Raw genomic sequence first — 22352 nt, forward strand, 5'->3', positions numbered from 1 at the left:
TAAACGGAGGGAGGATGGTCTATTTGATCGATGATCAGATATTGATAAAAGATTACCACAAATATAAGGAGCCGAGATCAAATCATGGAAAATCAAGAGGGCTTGGGTACAAACTTACAAAGTGAAGGGGCCAAGCAATGTTAATTAGCTTTGATAACTTTGAACTGAAACACTTGAGGACATTGACTTTTGAAGAGAGCCGCACATCAAGGACTTGGAAGCCTTGGAGGCGATAGGTTGCAAAATTTGTGCGTAAATATTGGAAAACTCGAAGGATAGTTTGGTCAAGTAAAAGTTTCTTCCTACATATCCTAGAGTAAACCTTAATCGCTTCCTGAAGCGCTTGTTTCAAACGCTCAATGGCCGCTAACAATCCTTCGCAGCTGCTCCCGTCAGGTCTCTCTCTCTCTCTCTCTCTCTCTCTCTTTCTCTCTCCCAAGAAAGCCGAACAGAAAATTGATACTTTTCCTTTTTTGGGTTCTGTGATGGAAAACATGCAGAACTAATTGATAGGTGCATTGGGTCGAAGATATGGGTGATAATGAAGGGGGACAAGGAGCTCGTGGGTACTCTCAGGGGCTTCGACGTCTACGTCAATATGGTCCTCGAAGACGTCACAGAGTAGTATGTTCCTCACTCATTGCATGTGTATTGTATTAGGGTTTTAGTTTTATTTACTGATTTATGATAATGGGATTGTGAATATTGGTCTTATATGCTCATGTGTGTCAATTGGGTTTTCTTCATAAGATTGCGGGGAAGGAAAGCAAAGGGATTCTGGAGTTGAAAGTTAGGACTTTTATTATTGTCGGTATGGCTTTAGGCTCTTATTGTTGGTTTCGGCTTTATGCTGTTGGAAACTTCTGTTTAAGCAAGCCGGTAGTTGTATAGTGCTCCAGCTTCTGATGGTATATTCATTTGTCGGCTATCGTCAATGTGTTGCTCGAGAGTTGCGGAAAAAAAGGTCGAGGTGTGTGTTGTTTTGGGCTTTGTAAATATGAAGGGACCGCGTGACATGGACAAATTTTTGGTGCGTTTGTGTTATTGCTGAAGATGCTAGTGAAATGATCTCTTTTACATAAACCATAGAGAAGTAGGGCTTTATCCCCAGTCGTGGTAAGTCTGTTGATTCAACTAGGCTGGAGAAAGCATACATCTGCTTGGTTTTAAATTCATCTCGATCATCTTAACCTTTTTAGACGTTCTATTTTGCAAAATATCCCTTTCCACATTCTTGCATGGGCATTGTCGTTAGAATATAATGGAGGCATTCAAACCCCTGGCTCCGTGGTTCGTAGCCACACGTGCTAATCTTCTGAGCTACAGGTCTCAACTCCCGCCCCATCTCCACTGCATTTTTCCAGGGAGTACTCTGAAAAAGAACCTTTCCTCTCACTAGTTGACTTCAATTTGGGAGATCTTGCTCTGGAATGCAAGATGTTTTTTTGTTAAACTTAAATGCTGAACAGGCTGTGCCATGGTGTAATCTTGAAGATATTTTATTTTGCTACGGTTTACAATGGAAGTTTTTTTTTTTTTTTCCTAATTAGATAATCCCTTCAATCCCTATGGAAGGCAGTGATGAAGCTGCATTCAATTTTTTGTTCTTTTATTAGATGTCTATCACCCTGTCGATACTTATAGTTGGAGATACAACTTGGTTGGAGTTGAAGTTGTTTTGGTTTTGTTCTCTTAGACTGTATGGTCCGTTGAGTTATTCCACTGAGTTATGGGAATTTAGTAGTTCCGCCCTCATTTGTTCATTCTTTAGTTGTCATCTTGAAATTTGTGAACTTTGAATTTGCCAGTTTACATAGGACACGGGCCTTCTAATTTTCTAAAGGTAAGAGAGGTGATTAGTAGCTATCCAGTTCTCTATCCATTTCTCATCAGAGTTGCAGACAAAATTAAGGTCTTTTTTTTTTATTAGTACCAAGTGTCCGAGAATAGTGTTCGACTAATCCTGGGGGTGCACAAGGCCTTGGCAAGGAGTTTTCCGCAAGTGTACCTCGGGTAATTCAAGGTGAAAATCCCCCAGTCTGATGGCTCCAAGAGATTGTTGGCACTCAAGGGGATTTGAATCTTAGATTTGGAGAGGAGCATACCCCCGAGCCCAAGGCCTTTACAACTTGAGCCAACCCCTATGGGTTAGGCAAAGTTTAGGTCTCTGTTATATCCTCTATGTAAATCGCCCGACATACAATCTGTTATTTGTATGGGCAAGTGCTCATTTCCATTATAGAGGATTTCAAATCTTGTGGGAAAAAGGATGGAAAGAACACTTGATTTAAAATAAAAACACAAAACTTCATATTGGATCTCATATATTTATTTCAGAATTGTGTTAGGCTGATTCGTTGTCTAGTGATATTTTTTTTTTGGCAAATCTTTATTTGGAAGGCATTTGTTTTTCCCAATTGCTTGAGCATTTTTTCTTCTTACTTTTCTTCTTCTGGTTCTCTTTCCCATTTTTAAGCTCACTTGTATTGTTGCTTGTACAAAAGATAAAGACTTAAAAAGTTCTTCCAAAGTATCCTAACTTAGTTGTGATACCTACATACATAAATGTATGCATACATGTGAAAAGCTGGCAAATCAAATGTTACTTAATTGTTATAACTACATGCATACATGATGCCTTTGTGTGTATTCAATGTGGTCTTGTATGTGGTAACATATCTCCCAAATGGAAAATTTGAGCCTGGGCCCTACTGCAGATGCCCTCCTTTTCCGAGTTTTTGAAGGATCATGTCCTAGATGGCTTTGTAAAAATTATCAGCTTTTTTTTTTTCGGTGTGAACAATGTGCTTAGCTTTGGTGGTATTTTTTTTCCCAGTTTGAGATTCAAAATTGCGGTTTTCATTTCATTTAGCGAACAATGATGGAGGTTTGATTAATTAAACTAATAGATTAAATGGTAATTCTCACAGAAACCCCCCCCCCTTCTCTCGGCCACCCGTTATGTGTGCGCACTATGTGCCTGCTTGTTCACAATAACTATCCAGCTACTTTTTTGTATCATTAGAAATCTTAACAGTTAAAGGATTTCTGCATTATTCCTGATTTTATTTGCTTTTCTGCTTCTATGTTTGTAACAGTGAGATCACTGCTGAAGGGAGACGGATAACAAAGCTTGATCAGATTTTACTAAATGGAAACAACATTGCCATTGTAAGTGCAACGATGTCTCTCTTTTTTTTTTCATTTTTGACCATAAACTAGTCAAAAGTCATGGGCCATTTCTTCGAGTTTTTGAATTTTGTTTTTCAAGTTTCAATAATATATTCCTTCCACCTTTGATATAAAATACCTGTACTTAGCTTCAACTACCAGTTTTAGAAGTCCCAAAGCATTTAAATATTAAATACTAAATACTAAACCCTCTCATTTGAACTACTTTCTGCAAGACTGTTAACTGCTTTTTGCTTCTTGTAACCTATGCTAATGGAGCGTTATCACAAAAAGAAATATGTTTTAGATATTTATCTAAATTACCGATAAAAAAAAAAAGATATCTATCTAAATCACCGTTCTTACACGTTTGTGCCAAATGCAGCTCGTACCTGGTGGTTCGCCTGATCCAGAATGAGAGTGCCGTTAACATTTACTTGGTTCTTGATTTTTCTCCCTTTTACTGTGATTGGTGGGTCAGATTACTCCTCTGTTTTAACGAGGACTCTAACCACCAAGCTGCTCCTTTCTCCACCACTTTGTTCTCTAGTAGTGATGGTTGTAGTATAGCGCATGATGGGCTTTTCCAATGATATATCATGGAGTATGATGGATTGTTTTTAGCAGTTATCCAGACTCTTATGCATTTTTTCAGGTGCCATGAACCCTACTGTTTCTTCCATTATCTTAATCTTTGCTTTGAAATGAAGTGTGGATTTTTACCTATGCGTACTTTTAAAGTAGAAGCTCAAATCTGCAGTTTCGAGGAGTTTTCTCCACAATACTTGGCCAAGGGAGATTTTCTTCGCACATTCAATGTGTTCTAAAGTACATCTTTTGAAGCACTTGGAACACTTTCAAGACACTTCTACTATAAATAGTAGATAATAACACTTACTAGATACTAATTATTAACAATTTTGTCTCAATCAATCTCGTGCGTTCATTTAAATAGCACGATACATCCGATGGTTTAATTGGATGTAAACTAAATTCGATATGCAAAGGGTTTCAACTTTCCTAGTCCAATCAGGGATCATAAGCTTATGGTGGCAATGATATACTGACGCCGTACAGAATTTAAATTAATTCTGGTGATTAGTTTCAGCAGATGATCAATACAGAGAAGATAATAGATTCGCCCAAAAAATACAAGGAAAACGACTTTGATTTTCAATTGAAAATTATCAAGATTTAAGAATGTCAAAATCAACCCACAAGTCGGATTATAATAGTTGTAATTTGAAAATATCATGTTTTTACCAAAAATAGCTAAATCTAAATAAACACACCAAAAATAAATACTAAAGTAAATAAAGAAATAATTTGCAAAAAATTGACCAAAATCAAGTTCAAAATCACTTTCTAAATGAAAAATGAAATATTACTATAAAAGAAAAAAAAATATCTAAAAATAGAGATTCGAAAGAGAAAATAGCTGATTTTAGCCTTGAAAATGATGCACATCGAGCGTAACTGGTGTCCATAACATGTGAGTCAAAAAGAACTTTTCGAATTGGGATCATATGTGCGACTTCAATACCCATAGCCAAAGCTATGACTAAAATACTGACACGTGCTCAAAACTACCTCAAATCAAGAAATGACTATTGTTTCGTATTGTACTTGCACTGATCTTTCTTCTTAAGGTAGTTTAGCACCATCAACATACAATCTGACATCTCAGTATCATCTCACTCGGACCCTTCCCATCATATACCTTTCATCACATGGATGATGATGTACTATATGGATGATGATGTACATATTTCAAAAAAATGAATAATGATATTGTTAAGGCAATTCTTAGTAGTATCTTAGTAGTACCTGCAATGTTTCCAATAGCAACATTGTAACACGCTCAGATTAACTGGGAAATCACATTGTGAAAAGCTCTCTTCAAGGGAGTGCCTCAAGGACCGGAAAGAAAATAGAGAATTTTATTACTTTTTACAGATCGTTACAATGTTCTCTTGGGAGTATACATAGTGTCAGACTCTCTATGGCCTTAGGCCTGGGCCGAAAACAACCAAGAATCACTAAACTGACACTAAATGGCCATGGACCAGTTTACAAAAATACTTCATGTCTGCGCCTTTCAATAATGCTCCAGCCCATTAGTACTTAACTACTAAGTAACATAAGTGGCCCATCACATAATATCTAAGGAACTCATACACTTAAGCTAACTAGTTAAGCAATGAACATAAACTCACGTAATTGAAGTCTTCTCTCAGCTTGATTCTCTGTCTTCTCGAAGATACTTCTTCGCAAACCCTAGTTCCTTAATTGGTTATAGAGCCTTCCTTTTCAAAACACCTTGCCTGCAAGGTGATGAAAATATTCCTTTAACCATGAATAAGTCTCCCAAGTCGCATTGTCTACTCCTTGCCCTTGCCATCAAATCAACAGTTCTACCCTACCTTGTTCATGCGACGCCCCAACATCTCCTTCCGCTCAAGACGTAGGGTCCATTGGTCATCCACGGGCGACAAGGTGGGGATTGCGGTATGGTTAGCCCCTAACTTTTTCTTTAGTTGAGACACATGAAAGGTGGGTTGTATCCAAGACTCCTGAGGTACATCCAGCCAATATGCCACCATCCCTAGGGGGGTGGAGTTTAAGGCTGTGTCGGTGGGTCACTGAAGTCTGTCGGTAAGGTTGAAGTCACATGTACACCCACTCCCCTACTTCAAATTCCTATCTTTTCTTTTTAAATCAATATACTTTTCATTCGATCTTGAGCTTTATGCAGGTTATGGCGAAACAGTTGAAAATCTTGATCTCTAGATCTCAAGTTAGCCTCTACTGCCTCCACTCTTGTTGTGTCTGGAATATAGTCAATAAGTCATGGGGGAGGGTATCCATATAGGGCCTCGAAAGGGGTTAATTTGGTCGACATCTAAGGGTGGCATTATTCCACCACTCAGTTAAAGGAACCCATAGGGACCAGTCGTTTGGTTTGTCTCTTGTAAAACACCTCAGGTAGTTCTCTAGGCTTTGTTAACTTTCTTAGTATGTCCATCGGTTTGAGGGTGATAGACTATGCTTAGTGACATTTGGACTCCTAGTAGGGTGAATAATTCTAGCCAAAAATGGCTTGTGAAGGTTATGTCCCTATCATATACAATGGATAAGGGAAGTCCATGTAATTTGAAGATGTTTATGAGGAATAACTTAGCCACAATCTTGGTTGTGTAGGGATGTTTCAGGGAGTGAAGTGACTGTATTTGGTGATTCTATCAACAACTACCCATAGGCTGTTAAACTTAGGGGAACTAGGCGCAGTCCATCCACAAAGTCCATGTACATGGGTTTTAGTAGGCAGGGGTTGTTGTAAACCAATTGGGTTGGTACTATCCACCTTTACCCTCTAACACCAAAGTTTTAAATACTGTTTCGTACCGGTCAATACAACTGAAATTTACCTTGCCAGAACAGTACCCAACTCGGTGGAGGTGGGTGTTTTGTACCGGTCAAATACTGATCATTTCAGTCAATATCAATCAATACCGGTCAACACTGGCCGGTTTTCGAATTTTACCCGGTATAGAAAATCTAAACAACATCATCAAGATAACTAAGATAATGGACCGTGGAGGTGGGCATCGACTTGCGGCGGAGGAGCAACACTAGCAGATGGGTCTCATCCCTGCGAGTTTGCGACAGCATGAAGGACCGGCGTGGTGTCACAGTGTCCTGTTGGCAGCATAGATCTGAAGAACAAAAGCAGATCTGAAAATGGGGGCTGGGAGAAGAGAGCCGGGGGGGGGGGTGGACGCTAAGTTGCGTTTGAGAAATGGGACTCTTAAGCCATTATATATCAAGATCAAGATTTTGGAAAATGGACAAAGTTAGAAAAAATGGAGAAAAAGTAGATCTGAAAATGGAGAAAGTTGAAACTGAGAACTGAAGAAGACTTTCTTAGAAAACTGAGAGAGAGTTGGCAGAGAAGATTTAAGAATCCATTGTAATACTGAAAAAGCCCTTTGGGCTTTGGAGTTGAAAAACACCTCTGAGTTCACTCTTAATTACAAAATCGCCATTCACTTTTAATAAGCATTCCAGATCCATTTTTGTTGTAAATATTTATGCAATGTTTATTTTTTTATTTTTTGTAAATATTTATGCAGGATTGTAAATATATTGATCAGGATATGTTTGAAACACTTCGATAATTTGCCTGAATAATAATTTTTAAGACTTATATTGTTGTTATTTTGGAACATAATTTATATATATATAATTTATTCATATATAGACTATCCTGAAACGGTACTTGTTTCGAAATATTTCGTTCTAGTACCTCGATCAAAACAGTCGCCGAAATAATATTCAAAACTTTGTCTAACACACATCATACCCATGTATGAACCATTTCACATCTTTTTTTATCCCATGCTAGTAAAAACTTGTTCTCATCCTATGTATGGTCTTGTCGTAGCCAGAGTGCCCACTCCAAGGGCTGCTATGGGTTAACTTCAATAGTCTCTTCTTAAATTTCTCATGTTAAGGGATGTACAATATGTTCCTATATATAAGAGCATTCCCTTCTTCTCATCATAATCTAAGTTTAAGTTACCCTTTCTGAAAAGGGAAATGAGGTCTTGCAACTACTGGTTTAAGGCATGGGTTACTTTTAAATCATCCATCCAGTCCACAAAGGGGAAGGATATTAACATTAGAGTTTTATCCTCTCCCATCTCCTTCTTGGATAGGGTGTCAGCAACCTTATTTCAATCCCCCCTTTATACTTCACTATGAAATCATAACCCAATAGTTTAGAAACGCACATTTGCTACATTTGATCAATTAAATGTTTAAGACTTTGTTGGCCAGTTTTAACCACAAAAGTCTGTCCTAAGAGGTAAGGTCTCTACTTGAGGATTGCTGAAATAAGAGCAAACATCTCTTTTTCATATGTGGACAACATCAATTACCTCCCTTTTAAATATTGGCTAAAAAAAGTTAAAGGTTTTCGTTGTTGTGTTAACATTGCTCATACGGCAGTTTCCGAAGCATCACATTCAATGGTGAAAGATTTAGAAAAGTATGGCATCCTCAGCATAGGAGGTTGTGTAACAGCTTCCTTAAGCTTGTAAAAAGCAACTTTGGCTTCTTCACTCCAGTGGAAGCCATTCTTCTTCAACATCCTAATTAAAGGTACTGCAATCCCACCACAGCCTTTGATAAATCTGTGGTAGTAACCAGTCAAACTCAAAAAAACCCCTCAATGCTTTTAGGGATTTTGGTAAAGGTCATTCCCCCATTGCTTGTAGTTTATCTGGGTCAGTTCTCACCCCTTAAGGAGAAATGAAATGGCCGAGATAAGCAACTTCACTGCACCTAGAGTGACACTTAGAAAGTGTAGCATATAGCTGATGATGCCTTAGAGTCTCCAAAGCCACTTGTAGGTGCTTCACATGCTCCTCTTCCATCTTGTTGTATACTAAAATATCGTCAAAAAATACTAGTATAAACTTCTTTAGGTAGGGTTTGAATATCTCATTCATTAGATTTTGGAAGATTGAAGGTGCATTTGTCAATCCAAAGGGCATCACTAGGAATTCGTAGTGCCTTTCATGGGTCATAAAGGCATTTTTATGTATATCTGTAGGCTTGAACCGAAGCTAATGATACCCTGACCTTAAGTCCATAATAGAGAAAATAATGGCCTCATGTAGTTCATCCCCACCACTGGTATTGAAAATTTATCCTTACTTATGACATTATTAAGCCCTCTAATCCATACACAACATCCAAATGCCATTAGCTTTTCTAACCAAGAGGACTAGAGATGAGTAAGGCTAACCTAATGCAACAATGTGGCAGGGTATTATGAAAGGCAAAGAACTAATTTACCTTGTAAATCCAACTAGCTAGGTCTTCATCTTGGAAGGTGGGAAACTCCAAGCGCACTGTCCTAGCTTGCACTTCCCCTATGTTCTGCTAACTGACAGCTCCATCCGTTATTGGTGCGCCTGTAGAGGACTCCCATTGAGAGCAGTTCTAATTCTTTTTGTGTAACGCCACTCTTAAAGCTACTAGTTGTTGTACTATAGAGTCATTTTGCCTCTTCAACATTTCAGTTTCTAGATTTTGATATTGCGAATTTATGTATTTCTCTATGATATTCAACTCATCTTTAGTTGATTTAAACGAGTGCCTTCTGCCACATTAAGTGTTTCCTTAGCACAGATATCAATGCCTATCTGATACTAATTTTGTGACATACCCAGATTAACAAGAAAATCACAGTGTACAAAGCTCTCTTCGAGGAGAGGACCTCCAAGTGAAAAAGGGCATGAAAGGAAATTGAGAATTCTATTACTTTTTGCATATCATTATAATGTTACCTTGGTAATATACGTACTGTCAAACTCTCGTAACTGAATTCCCTTTCTATGGATCTTGGGCCTGGGCCGAAATAAACTAAGAAAAACTAAACTGACAAAATGACCATGGGCTAGTTTACAAAAATAAAAGAAAGGATAACTGACTCTTTACTTCATGTATGGGCCTTTCAGTAACGCTCCAGCCCATCAACACTTAACTACTAAGTAACATAAGTGGCAGACCACATAATATCTAAGGAACTCAATACACTTGAGCTAACTAATCAAGCAATGAACATAGACCCACGTAATTGAAGTCTTCTCTTAGCTTGGTTCTCTGTCTTTTCGAAGCTACCTCTTCTTCTCAAACCCTAGCTCCTTGGTTGGCAACACATGAGAATAAAGAAACATCTTGGGTGATTTCAACGGGGATGCCTTAGATGGTTAAGTTAGCGAAAGAAGCTAGAGTAGCTAGAGTCTTATAATCAGTCTAATAATCTTGTAGTATGTACCTAGGATGTATTTATGGGGTTCAAGGTGCCCCCACATAGTGAAGTCTTCCTCACAAATACAATACTAGAGATGATGGTGTCCTGTCGGTGATAGTATCTCTATATAAAACCTTAATAGTCGGCGTCGGCATAAACTTTTCATGAGATAAATCTCGTCTGGTAGGGCTCACTGCCAACTACGGCAACTCCTTGTATTATCTTATAATCTCTAAACTATGTGTTTTATAAGGTTCTATTTGGATGTTGAATTGAGTTGAGATGAGTTAAGTTTTTGATAAATAGTTGTGAGTTGAGATGGCGAAGTAAGTTTTGTAAGACCCACTTAAAATGAGTTTAGATGTATTTATAAAAAATTAAAAAAAATTACAAGTCCCGCGTTTAAAGAAGTATTGAGTTAAAAAAAATTATATATCTTATATATAAAAAGATTTTAAATTGAAATAAATTTAATAATTTAAAAATTCGACGTGTTTCAATCCTTAATAACTTTTATATATTATCATATATTTAACAAACATCTTCGCATTGTTTAAATGATTATAAAATGATTCATTCAAATTATATAATATTACTTTAAAAAAAATGGTCATTGATAAAGTACAATTTTTTTTCACCAATAGTTTTCTGGAGGTTTTATGCCGAAGGAAGAAAGAGAGAGAGGGGCGCAGAGAACGATGAGTTACCTAATGACGACGCTGACGAAAAAGCGAGAGGTGGACACAATCATCAGAGACACCATCGACAAGGTCCTCGTCCTCCGTTTCGGCCGCGCTTCCGACCCTGTCTGTCTCCATCTCGACGACCTCGTGCGTACCCCCTTTCCCTCTCTCTATATTTGATCTCTTCCCCGATATATATTATTCAAGTATTAAGCCAATGATTTCCTTTTTTTTTTTTTTTTCTTTTCTTCTTGACTATGCAGCTTCGTAAATCCTCTCGGGAGGTCTCTAAGTTTGCGACGGTAGCACTCGTAGATATCGATTCCGAGGAAATTCAAGTTTATGTCAACTATTTTGACATTTCTTTTATACCGTCCACGATTTTCTTCTTCAATGCTCACCACATGAAGATGGATTCTGGGTAACTTTCTGCTTTCTTCAAAGAAATTTATTCCAAGAATGATAATTTGTTCGAGGACTTTTTTTTTTGCTGAATCTCTGATATGTTGAAAAACTTTACCTTCTATTATATATATATATAACTTCTTTTGGTTTGCAGTACTGCAGATCATACTAAATGGGTAGGTGCATTTCACAAGAAGCAAGATTTCATTGATGTTGTGGAGGTAAGGGACTCGTTCCTCTCAAACTAATGAATTCGAGGCCATCTATTACATTGTCGGTCTTGCGATTGGGAAATTATTGAATCTCATTATTACTCTTGTGTGCTACCAGTCTTTTTCACTCTGAGCAATTATAAGCTTACTCCAGTCTCTATTAGCTCATGCAAAAATTTAATACATCAGAGGATTTATACTGCGATGGAGGTTGAGCACTTGATACCATGGTCATAGCTTCGGTATCTTAGGTGCTCAATCAATGTGTGGAAGAATTTGTCGCTAAATTTGAAAGAGTCAAGGGAAAAACAACTTTTAAAAAAAAGAACAGATTTTTTTTTTTTATTAGAGGTGGTATATGGGAGAAAATCGTTTTGCATGAATTGATGATGCAATTGCATCATCAGCAGTTAATCTCTCATGTGGCATTTGTATGTGGCCTAGAACATAATTGAGTCGCTTTATATGTGCTGTTATGTTCACTTTAACCTCTTTGCAAAAAACTTGATTGTGTAAGCTAAGAAATCTCCTTGGTTCTATGCTGTATAATATATAAATTACATTTTTTTGGAACGTTACTTATCAAACACAATTCTGGGGACATTGCCTGTAAGTGACTCTACAAAGGACAGATGCAAATCATTTATAAAAACAAACTCTAGTTTTTTCCCTGGATGAAGTTGAAGAACAAAAGGGATCTTTTTAATGGTCTAAAAGGACTATATGAAATAAAGAATAGAGGTCGCTTACTAGTGAGGGATTATTGAAGAAGAAAAATACTACAGTTTAGGTGAGGAAGATTATTTTGATGAAAGATAAGGGTTGGAGGCAGAATTCGAGAGCTTTCTAGTTAAGGGAGGGGAACAAAAATACGGCTTAACTCCAATAAAAAGCACAATAGGATGATTTGTCTTGTTATGAAATATGTTCATCAGCATTTTAATTATCATCATTTCATTATCTGATTTGGCATCAGGTGATTAACAAGTAAGTAAAAAAATAACAATGGCACGACTAGGTAGGGTGATGGCTGGGGCATAATCGTAATTGTACTGAACTTGAACTTGGCAGCTTTTCCTTTTAGGAGTATAATGGTTGTTGAATTTGACTCAATGAGGTGATTCGACAGGTAAATTGAAAAGAGAGATCATAAAATAGGTCAAAATCAAGAAAGGGGATTGTTCTATTATAATTTCCTTAAAAAAAAAATGAAAATTTCTTCCTTGTCCAAAGGATAATACATTTATAGCATTCGTCTTGTATATATGATAGGGTTCCTAGATATGTGTATTGCACAAGCATGCATAATAATATTTTGACATTCTTGCAGGCAATATATAGAGGGGCCATGAAAGGCAAGCTGATAGTGAGTTGCCCTCTGCCTTCAGAGCGAATACCAAAGTATCAATTGTTGTACAAGGATGTGTAGAAGGTGGATTAGCCTCAGTAAAGTCTCAGCTAAGCATTTTTATTATCCTACATGATACACCGAGCTCTTTTGTAAGGGCAGTTCCACATTAATTTGTTGGAATATGAATATTTTTACTTAGTGAGGAGGTTCTTTTGTGGGGGAGCCTTGAGTGATATTCTGCTAGCCTTTGAGATCCATAATGATTCACCCATGTAAATTAGAAATGTATTCTGAGTGGAACTTCAAAAATATTCACAAGGAAGGAGATAAAGATAATTTCAGAATCTTATTTTCATAATTTATTTTATTTATTACCGTCTCTAGATAAGACATTATGTATATCTTGCGAAATAAATATAGTGAAAATAGAAAGTAACATGCATTGTACATTGAAACAAGGCATGGCCTGATATGTAATACAAAGATACACAAAGTGCATCTATTGGGGCATCTTTCGACTATAGATTGTCAATTTTAGCTGCTCTAGCATTGCATAGCTCATCCACGCAATCACCTCTTTCAAAAACAGCTGCAGCCCCCATGCCTGAGCCTGCAGTGAGAACACACAAGAGGGTCAGAGATACATTTATTTTCCACAAAATTATTGTTTTGCCCCGCCAGTTATTATATATACGTGCAGTTTTTAACACAAAATGGGTCTTGTTTAATCACTGCAAAAGGCAACAATTATTAAATCAAGTGCTCAAACAAACCTCGGTCCAGCAATGTGGCTATAAATTCTATGGTACTTACTATGCCAACAAAGTTTTCGCATCCAAAGGAAAGCAGCCCTAGCCTAAGAAAAGGACTAGGGTCCACCATGCGATAAGGCTTTTGCTGGTTTTCTATCGGAGGTTATTGGTTTAGCTCTTGTACACTTAAAAATCTGTTCTAAATCTGTTCTTTGAACTCAACTACATAAGTTGTGGCATTTGTTGATTAGTCCAAGTTAATGGTGTTTGGACAAGCTTTTCTATCTCTCTGAACAGTTTCAGTCGCTACACATATACTAAAGCCCTACACGGTGGGCTTAACTAAGGAATTGCAATTTGCAATATCAGCCTTAGGAAGATTTGCAAATAGCCATTTGGACAAAATCTCAACAGCTTGTGTGCACAGAGAGAGAGAGAGAGAGAGACCTATGCACATGGAGATCACACCAAAGCGACAGTCCCTGCCACGACGCTTCATCTCATGTAATAGAGTACCAACACAGCGGGCACCTGACACAGCAGATAGGGTAGTTTTAGTGATATGTTAAACCGTAATGCAGCTTCCAAAAATTGAGAACGCATCACAACATTTCTCAGCGAGTTCTGCTACGTACAGTCACTTTTGTGTACTCTTTACATACTTTAATGATATAATTAGCTAAAACAGTTTTATATTAAAAAAAAAAAGTGATGCAGCCAATCACATTAGTAGAGTACGCAAAAGTGACTGTACATAGATTTTTTGTTTCTCATGGATGTGAATACATGCACACTTATTAGTTATTAAAAAAAGAATAAAAGATATATACAAACAATTGCATGTATGTTAGCTTGAGTTCTAGTTGCAAGTGGCAAGAAATCTGGGCATATATAGTGATTCTCAAATTAGAAATTGTCAATATTTAGTATTTACGATACTGCTAGTACCTGTAGCACCCAAAGGATGCCCTAGAGCAATCGCACCTCCATTGACGTTGACCTTCTCAGGATCAAGCCCCAATTTCTTTGAGCAATATACATACTGGGATGCAAATGCCTAAACAAGACAGAAATTCCTTAAGCTTAGAAGAATAAAACTCCACGAATGCTATAAACTTGCAAGCATCATAAAACCCCAGTACCTCATTTATTTCAAACAAATCCACATCATCAAGCTCAAGACCAGCAGACTTCACTGCAACTGGAATTGCAGCAGCTGGACCTACGCCCATGACAGCAGGATCCACACCAACAGCAGCAAAACTCCTGGAAGAGAAACAGAACATAGCATCCTTTAGTCTGTAAAGGAAACGTCAATTGATTCTTTCTCGATCAGAGCATTAAATTTATTTTCATAATGAACTGAGCTCTTTGGCTTCCAGTTTTCATAATCATATCATTATCAATTTCAATTAAAAAATTAAATTTTGTTGCAAGTCTTGTTGGGTCTGATGCTAGATCATTGTCAATCAGGGAAAGAAAGCTCTTTGTAGAGCAAGGAATGAGTCAATAAAGCACAAACAAGTCAACATCCTCTGGAAGAAATTAAGTGGAAATTAGGTCATGCAAGGAAGGCTTAAATTTTTTGAGTCGGGACAAAATGTTGCCACAATATAACTTCAAAGCTTTTATGAGCATTCAGAAGACATAACATTAATTCAAGAATTAAACTACAAAGTAACAGCTTAAGAAATTTTAACTTCCAGGCTTCAACCCTAGGAACAGCATATTATCAAACGCAGAATAGGTTCATTCTCCCAAAGTCTGTGATTCTGGGCTAAGATTAATAAGCACTTTCTAGTTCCTAACTAGGTGTATTCTCTTTGTATATTTCCTGTGTACTTAATGTCTATTTCAATATCAATAAAATATCTTCTTTATTATAGAAAAAAGAAAAAAAAAAAAGATTAATGCAAGCACTGCTTTTTGCCTTGAGCAAGTAGGAATGGGGTTAAACATAAGGGAGCAAAAGAATTTGGGAGGGGCAATGCCTACTATTATCATCTTACCAAGAGAAACATAAAAAATTAGAAACTATTGCTAATTTGCTAATGGATAAAATAACTTGATCTAGCCAGATTCTTTAGCATGTCATCATGAGTCCACAAGTCAACTAGAAGTGTTTCCTCACAACTCTCCCACTCTTCTATTTCTTTTTTTTTTTATTGGCACCGGGTGTCCGGGAACAGCATCCCATTTTGTTTTAATTGTTACAAGAACAAAGAGAGAGAAATAAAAAGCACACTGCACACACAATGAAGTGAAAATTGATTTCTAGTTTGAGAATGAAAACTAATTCATGCGATTACCTAAAACTAACCTAATCCCCAATTCATGGTTTATTATCAATTCCAAATTAAATAGGTGTGTATCAAAGCTCTATCATTTATTCACTTTAGATTATTACATTCCGAGGAAATTTTGTACCTGAAAACGCCAAGAATAGGAAGTCCCTTCTGCATTGCTGTGCTTCTCCTCATAAGGAGGACTGCTCCAGCACCATCACTCACCTGGCTAGCATTTCCTAAAAACATATTTGAATAAAAATATAAATTCTCAATGCATGAAATTAAATAAGGATTCTGACTAGAAAAAGTATACAAGAAGAGAATTAAAAGGTACCGGCAGTTGTGGTCCCATCCTTTTTGAATGCAGGCTTCAGCTTTGCCAAGTCTGTTGTGTTTGTGTTTGGTCGGATTCCATCATCCACAGAAATTGTAACAGGCTTCTCCCCTCCAGTTTTTGGATCAACAACCTTTGTAGACGGATAATGGGTTATAAACACAGACGGATAATGGGTTATGAACATTTGAAAACAGAATTACCCATGAGGATGTATGTTTTGCCTTTACCTTGGTATAAACAGGGATAATTTCATCTTTGAATTTACCAGATGCAGATGCAGCCGCGGCACGCCTATGAGATTCAACCTATTGACACAAATAAACGAAATTACTACTACTCAGTGCATAGTCTTGTTCTTGCCCTGTCTATCAACCTTGATAGAATTTAGGAACTCACAGCTGCATAGTCTTGCTCTTGCCGAGTCACTCCATATCGCTGTGCAACATTTTCTGAAGTTATACCCATAGGAAGAAGACAATCTCGGGCTTGTGCAAAGATGTCTACCTGTGAAGAAAACACATGAATTTAAAGAAACCATTTATTGGGTCAAATATATTTTCGAAAATAAAGCCAGAATATACTTTTGGGTTAGCTTTGTGAATCCTGTCAATCTGATCCATTGTCATGGACTCCAATCCGGCCCCAATCCCTGTTTTGAGAACCAAAAAAAGTTAGGGCCAACGATGAAGGTTGCACTATGATAGAAAAACTCGAGTCACTCTTAAGTCTTACCTATGTCATAAAATCCTGCTTTAATAGAAGCAGCTACATCAGCAACTGCCTGGAGGCCAGATGAGCATTGCCTGTTGACAGTTCTGATGGGCACCGTTTCTGGATAAAACAGGTTAAGGTCATAAATCCATATTTGCAAAATAAGCAAAATGTGACCTAAATCAGGGCCTTTGGACTTCAAATGTAAAAGAAATCATCCCCTTATATAGTTCCATATATGAGAACTACTTGTATCGGTAATTCAGAAACCGGTCTCACGCTATATAATTTTCAGTAAGACATTTTAATTTTGGTGATGTCTCCATAACAAATGGCCAAGTTGTGTGCTCCAATTTCATGACACTGGAGTGTGAACAAGTACATATCCATATGGTGTCACAATATTTACATAAAAGTAACAAAAGGGGAAACTAAAGAGAAAACTTACCTGGAAAACCAGCATAGAATGCTGCCATCCTGCACTCAGTTGCTCTTTGTGAGCCAGGTGCCAAAACTGTGCCGACAACTATATCTCCCACTTCACTTGGGTTCAACTTTGTGTTCTCTATCAATGCCTAGATAACATGTTGAGGTTTAAATATGCGTTCCTTCTAAATAACAAAAAACTCTCAGTGTGACATTAACCCTAATTTAAACAACGCATTATGACCATTGCCCAAGCAAAATGTTCTTCAGTCCTTGTCAAAACCTTAAACAACCTAATTTCCAGGGCATTTTAGTCAAAGGCATCTAACCTTTAAAACAGGGGCAAGTAGATCATCAGGAAGGGTATCCTTGAAACCTCCACGCCTTGCTTTGCAAATGGCAGTGCGGTATGCCCTATTTAACGACATTATGCAACAAAAAAAAGGGAGGGACATAGGTAAACAATAAATTATAAATTATAAAATGATATCCAAATTTACCCATCGAAGTAACTTACGCCACAATCACGACATCATCTCCAAAAGCAGCTGTTCGATGATATGCAGCACTGTCCCCAGCCGCACAAATTGAAGCCTTAAAGAAAAGAAAAATCAAAGGAAGAGGGGATAAAGAGTGCTAAATTGTTGATTGGCATTTGGCCATTATATCCATAGCTAGAAAAAAACTAAAGGACCTGGTATTTGGCAACCCAGTGAGTACAAAAAAATACAATAAATTGTAAATTGTTTCCACATTCAATGACAATATTGCATGTCACTAATTACATAATCAGATATACATAAATTCTTAAATGGAAAGAATAAGATGCATGTATCTATGTATGTTCATTGTCAGATCATTAATAAAAAGTTGATAACAGCATACAATTAAATAAGCAGTACAAACAAATTGACCAAAATACATACAGAAACATTAGAAACAAAGCCAAACACAAAAAATTCCAAAGAATCAGTTTAAAAATAAATAAATCTACCAGAAGGTGAATCTGGGAACTTGCAGCGGGATAGATCTCCCCCACTGTGCAGCAGGGGGGAGATTTCACCTTGCGCAAGGCCGCTGCGTGGGCCACGGTGGTGGGGGAGATCCCTCATGTGGCATGAGCCTTGAAGAAGATCTACCTCAACCGTGGAATGCAGAGGAGAATATCCCACTGTCACTTGAATTTTTTAAAAAAATTTCCTCCATTACAATAGTTGCCCACACTTCTAAACTGATGCTTCTGGAACGAAAAACCTTGATCACACTAGTATTTGCTGATCCATTAAAGGAATATAAACTTGCTTGTTTTAGAGTTAGAGCTGCTTTTGACATATATGCATTGGAAGATAGTTATTACGTTTTACTTATAAAATAAAATAAAAATAAAAATAAAAAGAGATAGTTATTACGTTTCCAAACAAGAGAATCCAAGCATATTGGGAAAGCAAAGAATTTTAAGAACAACTATTTTTTCAGTTTTTTCCGTTTTTAAAGATAAGAGACTTCTTTTAGCCTTATACTCTATTTTAGTTTCTCTACCATCTATTCCTTTTACAAGGATGTCACTTGTAATAAGCATCCATGTTTCTTGTGGAATGGCATTCCATTGACAACTACACTGTAGCTCCCATATCTATTAGCCCACTTTAAGCTATAATAATCAATTCCACTTTACAAATGTGGTACTTTCCATCACCCTTGGAGTATCTCTTACTTCTTAAAGAAGAATTTCAAAGGTTGATGGGCAATGCTACCTCATCATGGTGGGATAAGAGTGAGATAATGGTGTAGTATGCAGAATTTCCCATAATGTATATATCCAAGAAACTTAAAAATTTTCAAAGACAGACATATATCGTTTGTTTCCTTGATTAGGAGAAAAAAGATCATTTCTTCATTTTCTGTTTGTAGATGATAGATTTGTGCTGTTTTCACTACATTTTTCTTCTCTTTAAGATATCTAGTTCAGATCAATATGAGAATTTGTACTGTTTTCATGGTCATTGATTATTGGTCAGTAATACTTCCTTCTTCGAACTCTCATTGTGGTGTCCTAGAAATATGAAAAAATATTGATATTTTTTTTCCTTTTTTTTTTTCTCAGGATGAGGAAAATTGGTAGTTCATCTTAGAATTCCTTTTTTCTTTATTTATGAGTATTCTAAGGCAGCTAAGGATCGATTTTAAACACCAAAAGTGATGATTGGAGGATCTTAGGTGGCATAATTAGTCTGAAATTGTTGGAAGTAGCATGGATAAGATAGAACAGAATAATCACTAATGTATTAGTTTTTGTACAAGATATTATACCAGAGAATATACAGATGCATTATATATATATATATATATATATATATAAAGTCTTGAGTCTTCTTTTCAAGTAGTATTAGTGCACGTATAAATAGTATCAGTGAAACTGCTTGTTCTTGGTACAGAAATTTAGACAAAAAAAAAAAAATTATGTCGAGTCTTAGAGTCAATAGAAACAACAGTAGACAACATATATTATAATATTAGGCTATTAAGTTTCAAGATCTTAAAAGGGAAACAAAAGAAGAACCAGCAAAATTAGTTCATAACATTGAGAATATTGAACTAAATTGTATAGATGGAATAAATAGTCCCTGTGACCAGGGGCGGAACCAAAAATTGAATATAGAGGGGCAAAACTATAAAAACATTTTTTAGGGGAAATTTATTCAAGAGAAATACTTTAGCCATGATTATACAAAAATAATCTCACAGAGTGACAACACTTCATGTGGATCGTAAAGTTATTTTTATTGTATAATAGATCCCAGATTATTTTTGTGGCTTAGGAGTCCAGAGTAGATGAAGAAAACATATAAAGTATATTTTTCATTTTTTCAATTTTGGAGCGCCATAGTCCCCCAAGCTTATGCTTGATTCCGCCCCAGAGAACACATACTAAACGACCCTTGGCATCTGACTACATCAGTCTCTCCTACCAATACAAATTCAATAGCAATTGACATCAGCAAACCAAGAAATAGAAGTGTTTCGAAGAAATAAACTTACAGAGAGAGCAGCAGATTCAGGGGTTTGAAGAAGATGAGAAGAAAAAGAAGTGGGTTGTAGATGTTGAAGCAGAACTCTCTGTCTGTTGAGCGCTTTCTCCATTTTTCTCTCACCCTCTAAAACGTCTGGTTCTCTTGAATCCTAGTATGTCGAGGAAAGAAGCAGATGAAAGTGTATATATATTTCTTCCAATGGAGAGAGAAGTTCGGTTGTTGACTGAAGTAATCACACTAGACAAAGACCAATAGATCGATCCGATCCGAGGACATAAGAAAGGCGTCTTCTTGGCACTGTGAAACAAAAGCACGAAAGGTATAGAGATGAAGTGACCCAATTACACGTGTGAAACACATTGCTGTTTTCTCGGAAAGTTCGACAAAGAACGTCACACGCACGTTTTCCACGACGAATCAACAAAGAATTTTCCGGACAGCTGCTTGATAATTGCTAACTGGTCGGAGAGATGAAAACCGAACACTGATAAAAATAAAATTAATATTATATTTATGAACGACTCGTTTGATAAACAAATTGAGCCAAACACGAGTTTGACCAAACTCATCACAAGTGGATTGTCGAGTAGTCTTGCTTACTTACAACCCTATGTACTGGTGTAGTGATCTCTTGACAGTTGACAATAAAAAAAATGTTTACAAGTTTAAAGCTATATTGAAATTTATAAATTATTTTATTATTATTCATATATCATCTTAGATATTCTTAATATCTAAACATAACTTTAATCATTTAATTTCTCATCAACCCAAGATGATGATTGATGGTTTCAAACATTTAAATACATAAAAGGATATGCTTTTGACATTGACACCCGTACAGAATATTTAAATATGCACGCACAAATGGTTGTTGATGGTGTGAAAAATGCTTTCCGAGTCTTTTTGACTCTGACTAGCTACTTGACAAAAACATGGCCAGTAGCATTGATATTCAAATGGTGGACCCAATATTTCCGAGTCTTTTTTTCAATTCAATGTTCACTCCACGGAAATTTGATGGTCGGCTATGTTTGCTGTGATAGACTATATTACTATTTATAAATTATTTTTTATTTTATTTTATTATTCATTATTTTGTTACTATTTTATTAATATATATATATATAAGCAATTGTAGACCATGCATGCCATATTCAGATTGACGAGAATGAAATGAGGTGAGACATATAACATGATACTTCAACTTCCAATCAGTCTTAACAAATAGAGAAATACTTTAGTTACAAATAAATTATATAAAAGTAATCTTACAAATTAACGTGTCTTAATATAATTTGTTAGATTGTAAAATTATTTTTATTATAAAATAGATAACGGATCAAATAAAACCACGTCAGTTTGAATGATTGCTTTTATGTAATATTTTAATAGCTATAGCTGCTCTCTAATAAATATACATGCTAGCCAATCATTTTTTTTTTCTTTCCGTTGTTGTTGAAGACAATAAAATGACATGGCCCTAGCAGTTCCATAATTCCAGAGAACTAATATAGGATTTTGTCTACAATATTTCTTAACCTATTATAGGCCTACCAACCAACCATTGCTTATTTATTATTTATTTTTGCTAAACAACCCACCTAAGACCTTTGTTATTTAGAGTAAGAAGGAACATTCTTATTATTTTATTTGTTGTCAATACATTATGTAATTTGTATAATTGGACAAAATTTCTTAGAACCTTAAAAAGTAAGAAACCAAAAAAGAAAAGAAAGCAAACTCTTTTTCAAAACCAAAAAGATGTGGTTGATGTATAGGAAATCTCTTCAAAGATATTCTATAAAAATAACTATTCCATTCCATTGATCTATTCCGTGAACCCTAAAGTTTTCATTTTATCCCCAAAAAACAAAAATTGCTACATGAATAGAATACATAATGCTTCAATTTAATCACCAGTCCTCTCCAAATTACTACACTTCTTCTCATGTATTTTTTAAACGAGGAAAAATCTACTCAATTTACAATTTATTATTATCTTTAAAATAACATGGACAGCTGAGTTTAGGCCTACCACACAACAGGAATAATAAAAAATTAAATTAAAAAAAAAAAAAAAAGTGAAAACTGTGATCCCCATTTCTGTGCCACTGTTTATCAAGGTTGTCCCGCGCATATGCTGCGGGCTGTAGGCTAA

General features: G+C 36.2%; 3 protein-coding genes across 3 annotated transcripts; 2 read left to right on the plus strand and 1 right to left on the minus strand.

Moving 5' to 3' along the window:
- Window positions 1-339: 339 nt before the first annotated feature.
- LOC121248571 (sm-like protein LSM5) lies at window positions 340-3897 on the plus strand. The gene is made up of 4 exons (XM_041147065.1): window positions 340-396; window positions 501-624; window positions 3099-3171; window positions 3557-3897. Exons 1-4 carry the CDS (start codon window positions 360-362, stop codon window positions 3587-3589), a joined length of 267 nt encoding a protein of 88 aa, XP_041002999.1. The 5' UTR covers window positions 340-359; the 3' UTR covers window positions 3590-3897.
- A 6766-nt stretch (window positions 3898-10663) lies between these two features.
- Window positions 10664-12791, plus strand: LOC121248570 (thioredoxin-like protein 4B). The gene is made up of 4 exons (XM_041147064.1): window positions 10664-10824; window positions 10941-11098; window positions 11237-11303; window positions 12625-12791. Exons 1-4 carry the CDS (start codon window positions 10693-10695, stop codon window positions 12721-12723), a joined length of 456 nt encoding a protein of 151 aa, XP_041002998.1. The 5' UTR covers window positions 10664-10692; the 3' UTR covers window positions 12724-12791.
- A 181-nt stretch (window positions 12792-12972) lies between these two features.
- Window positions 12973-20664, minus strand: LOC121248569 (3-ketoacyl CoA thiolase 1, peroxisomal-like). Its single transcript, XM_041147063.1, has 14 exons — window positions 20199-20664; window positions 17677-17753; window positions 17489-17573; window positions 17182-17308; window positions 16755-16853; window positions 16604-16671; window positions 16419-16526; window positions 16250-16327; window positions 16020-16152; window positions 15825-15921; window positions 14540-14663; window positions 14346-14454; window positions 13845-13928; window positions 12973-13255 (listed from the first exon to the last, which is right to left on the minus strand). The coding sequence occupies exons 1-14, from the start codon at window positions 20298-20300 to the stop codon at window positions 13164-13166; spliced, it is 1383 nt and encodes a 460-aa protein (XP_041002997.1). The 5' UTR covers window positions 20301-20664; the 3' UTR covers window positions 12973-13163.
- Between the last annotated feature and the right edge of the window lie 1688 nt (window positions 20665-22352).

The sequence above is a fragment of the Juglans microcarpa x Juglans regia genome, chromosome 2D (assembly GCF_004785595.1).
Source record: "Juglans microcarpa x Juglans regia isolate MS1-56 chromosome 2D, Jm3101_v1.0, whole genome shotgun sequence".
NCBI classification, from domain to species: Eukaryota; Viridiplantae; Streptophyta; class Magnoliopsida; order Fagales; family Juglandaceae; genus Juglans; species Juglans microcarpa x Juglans regia.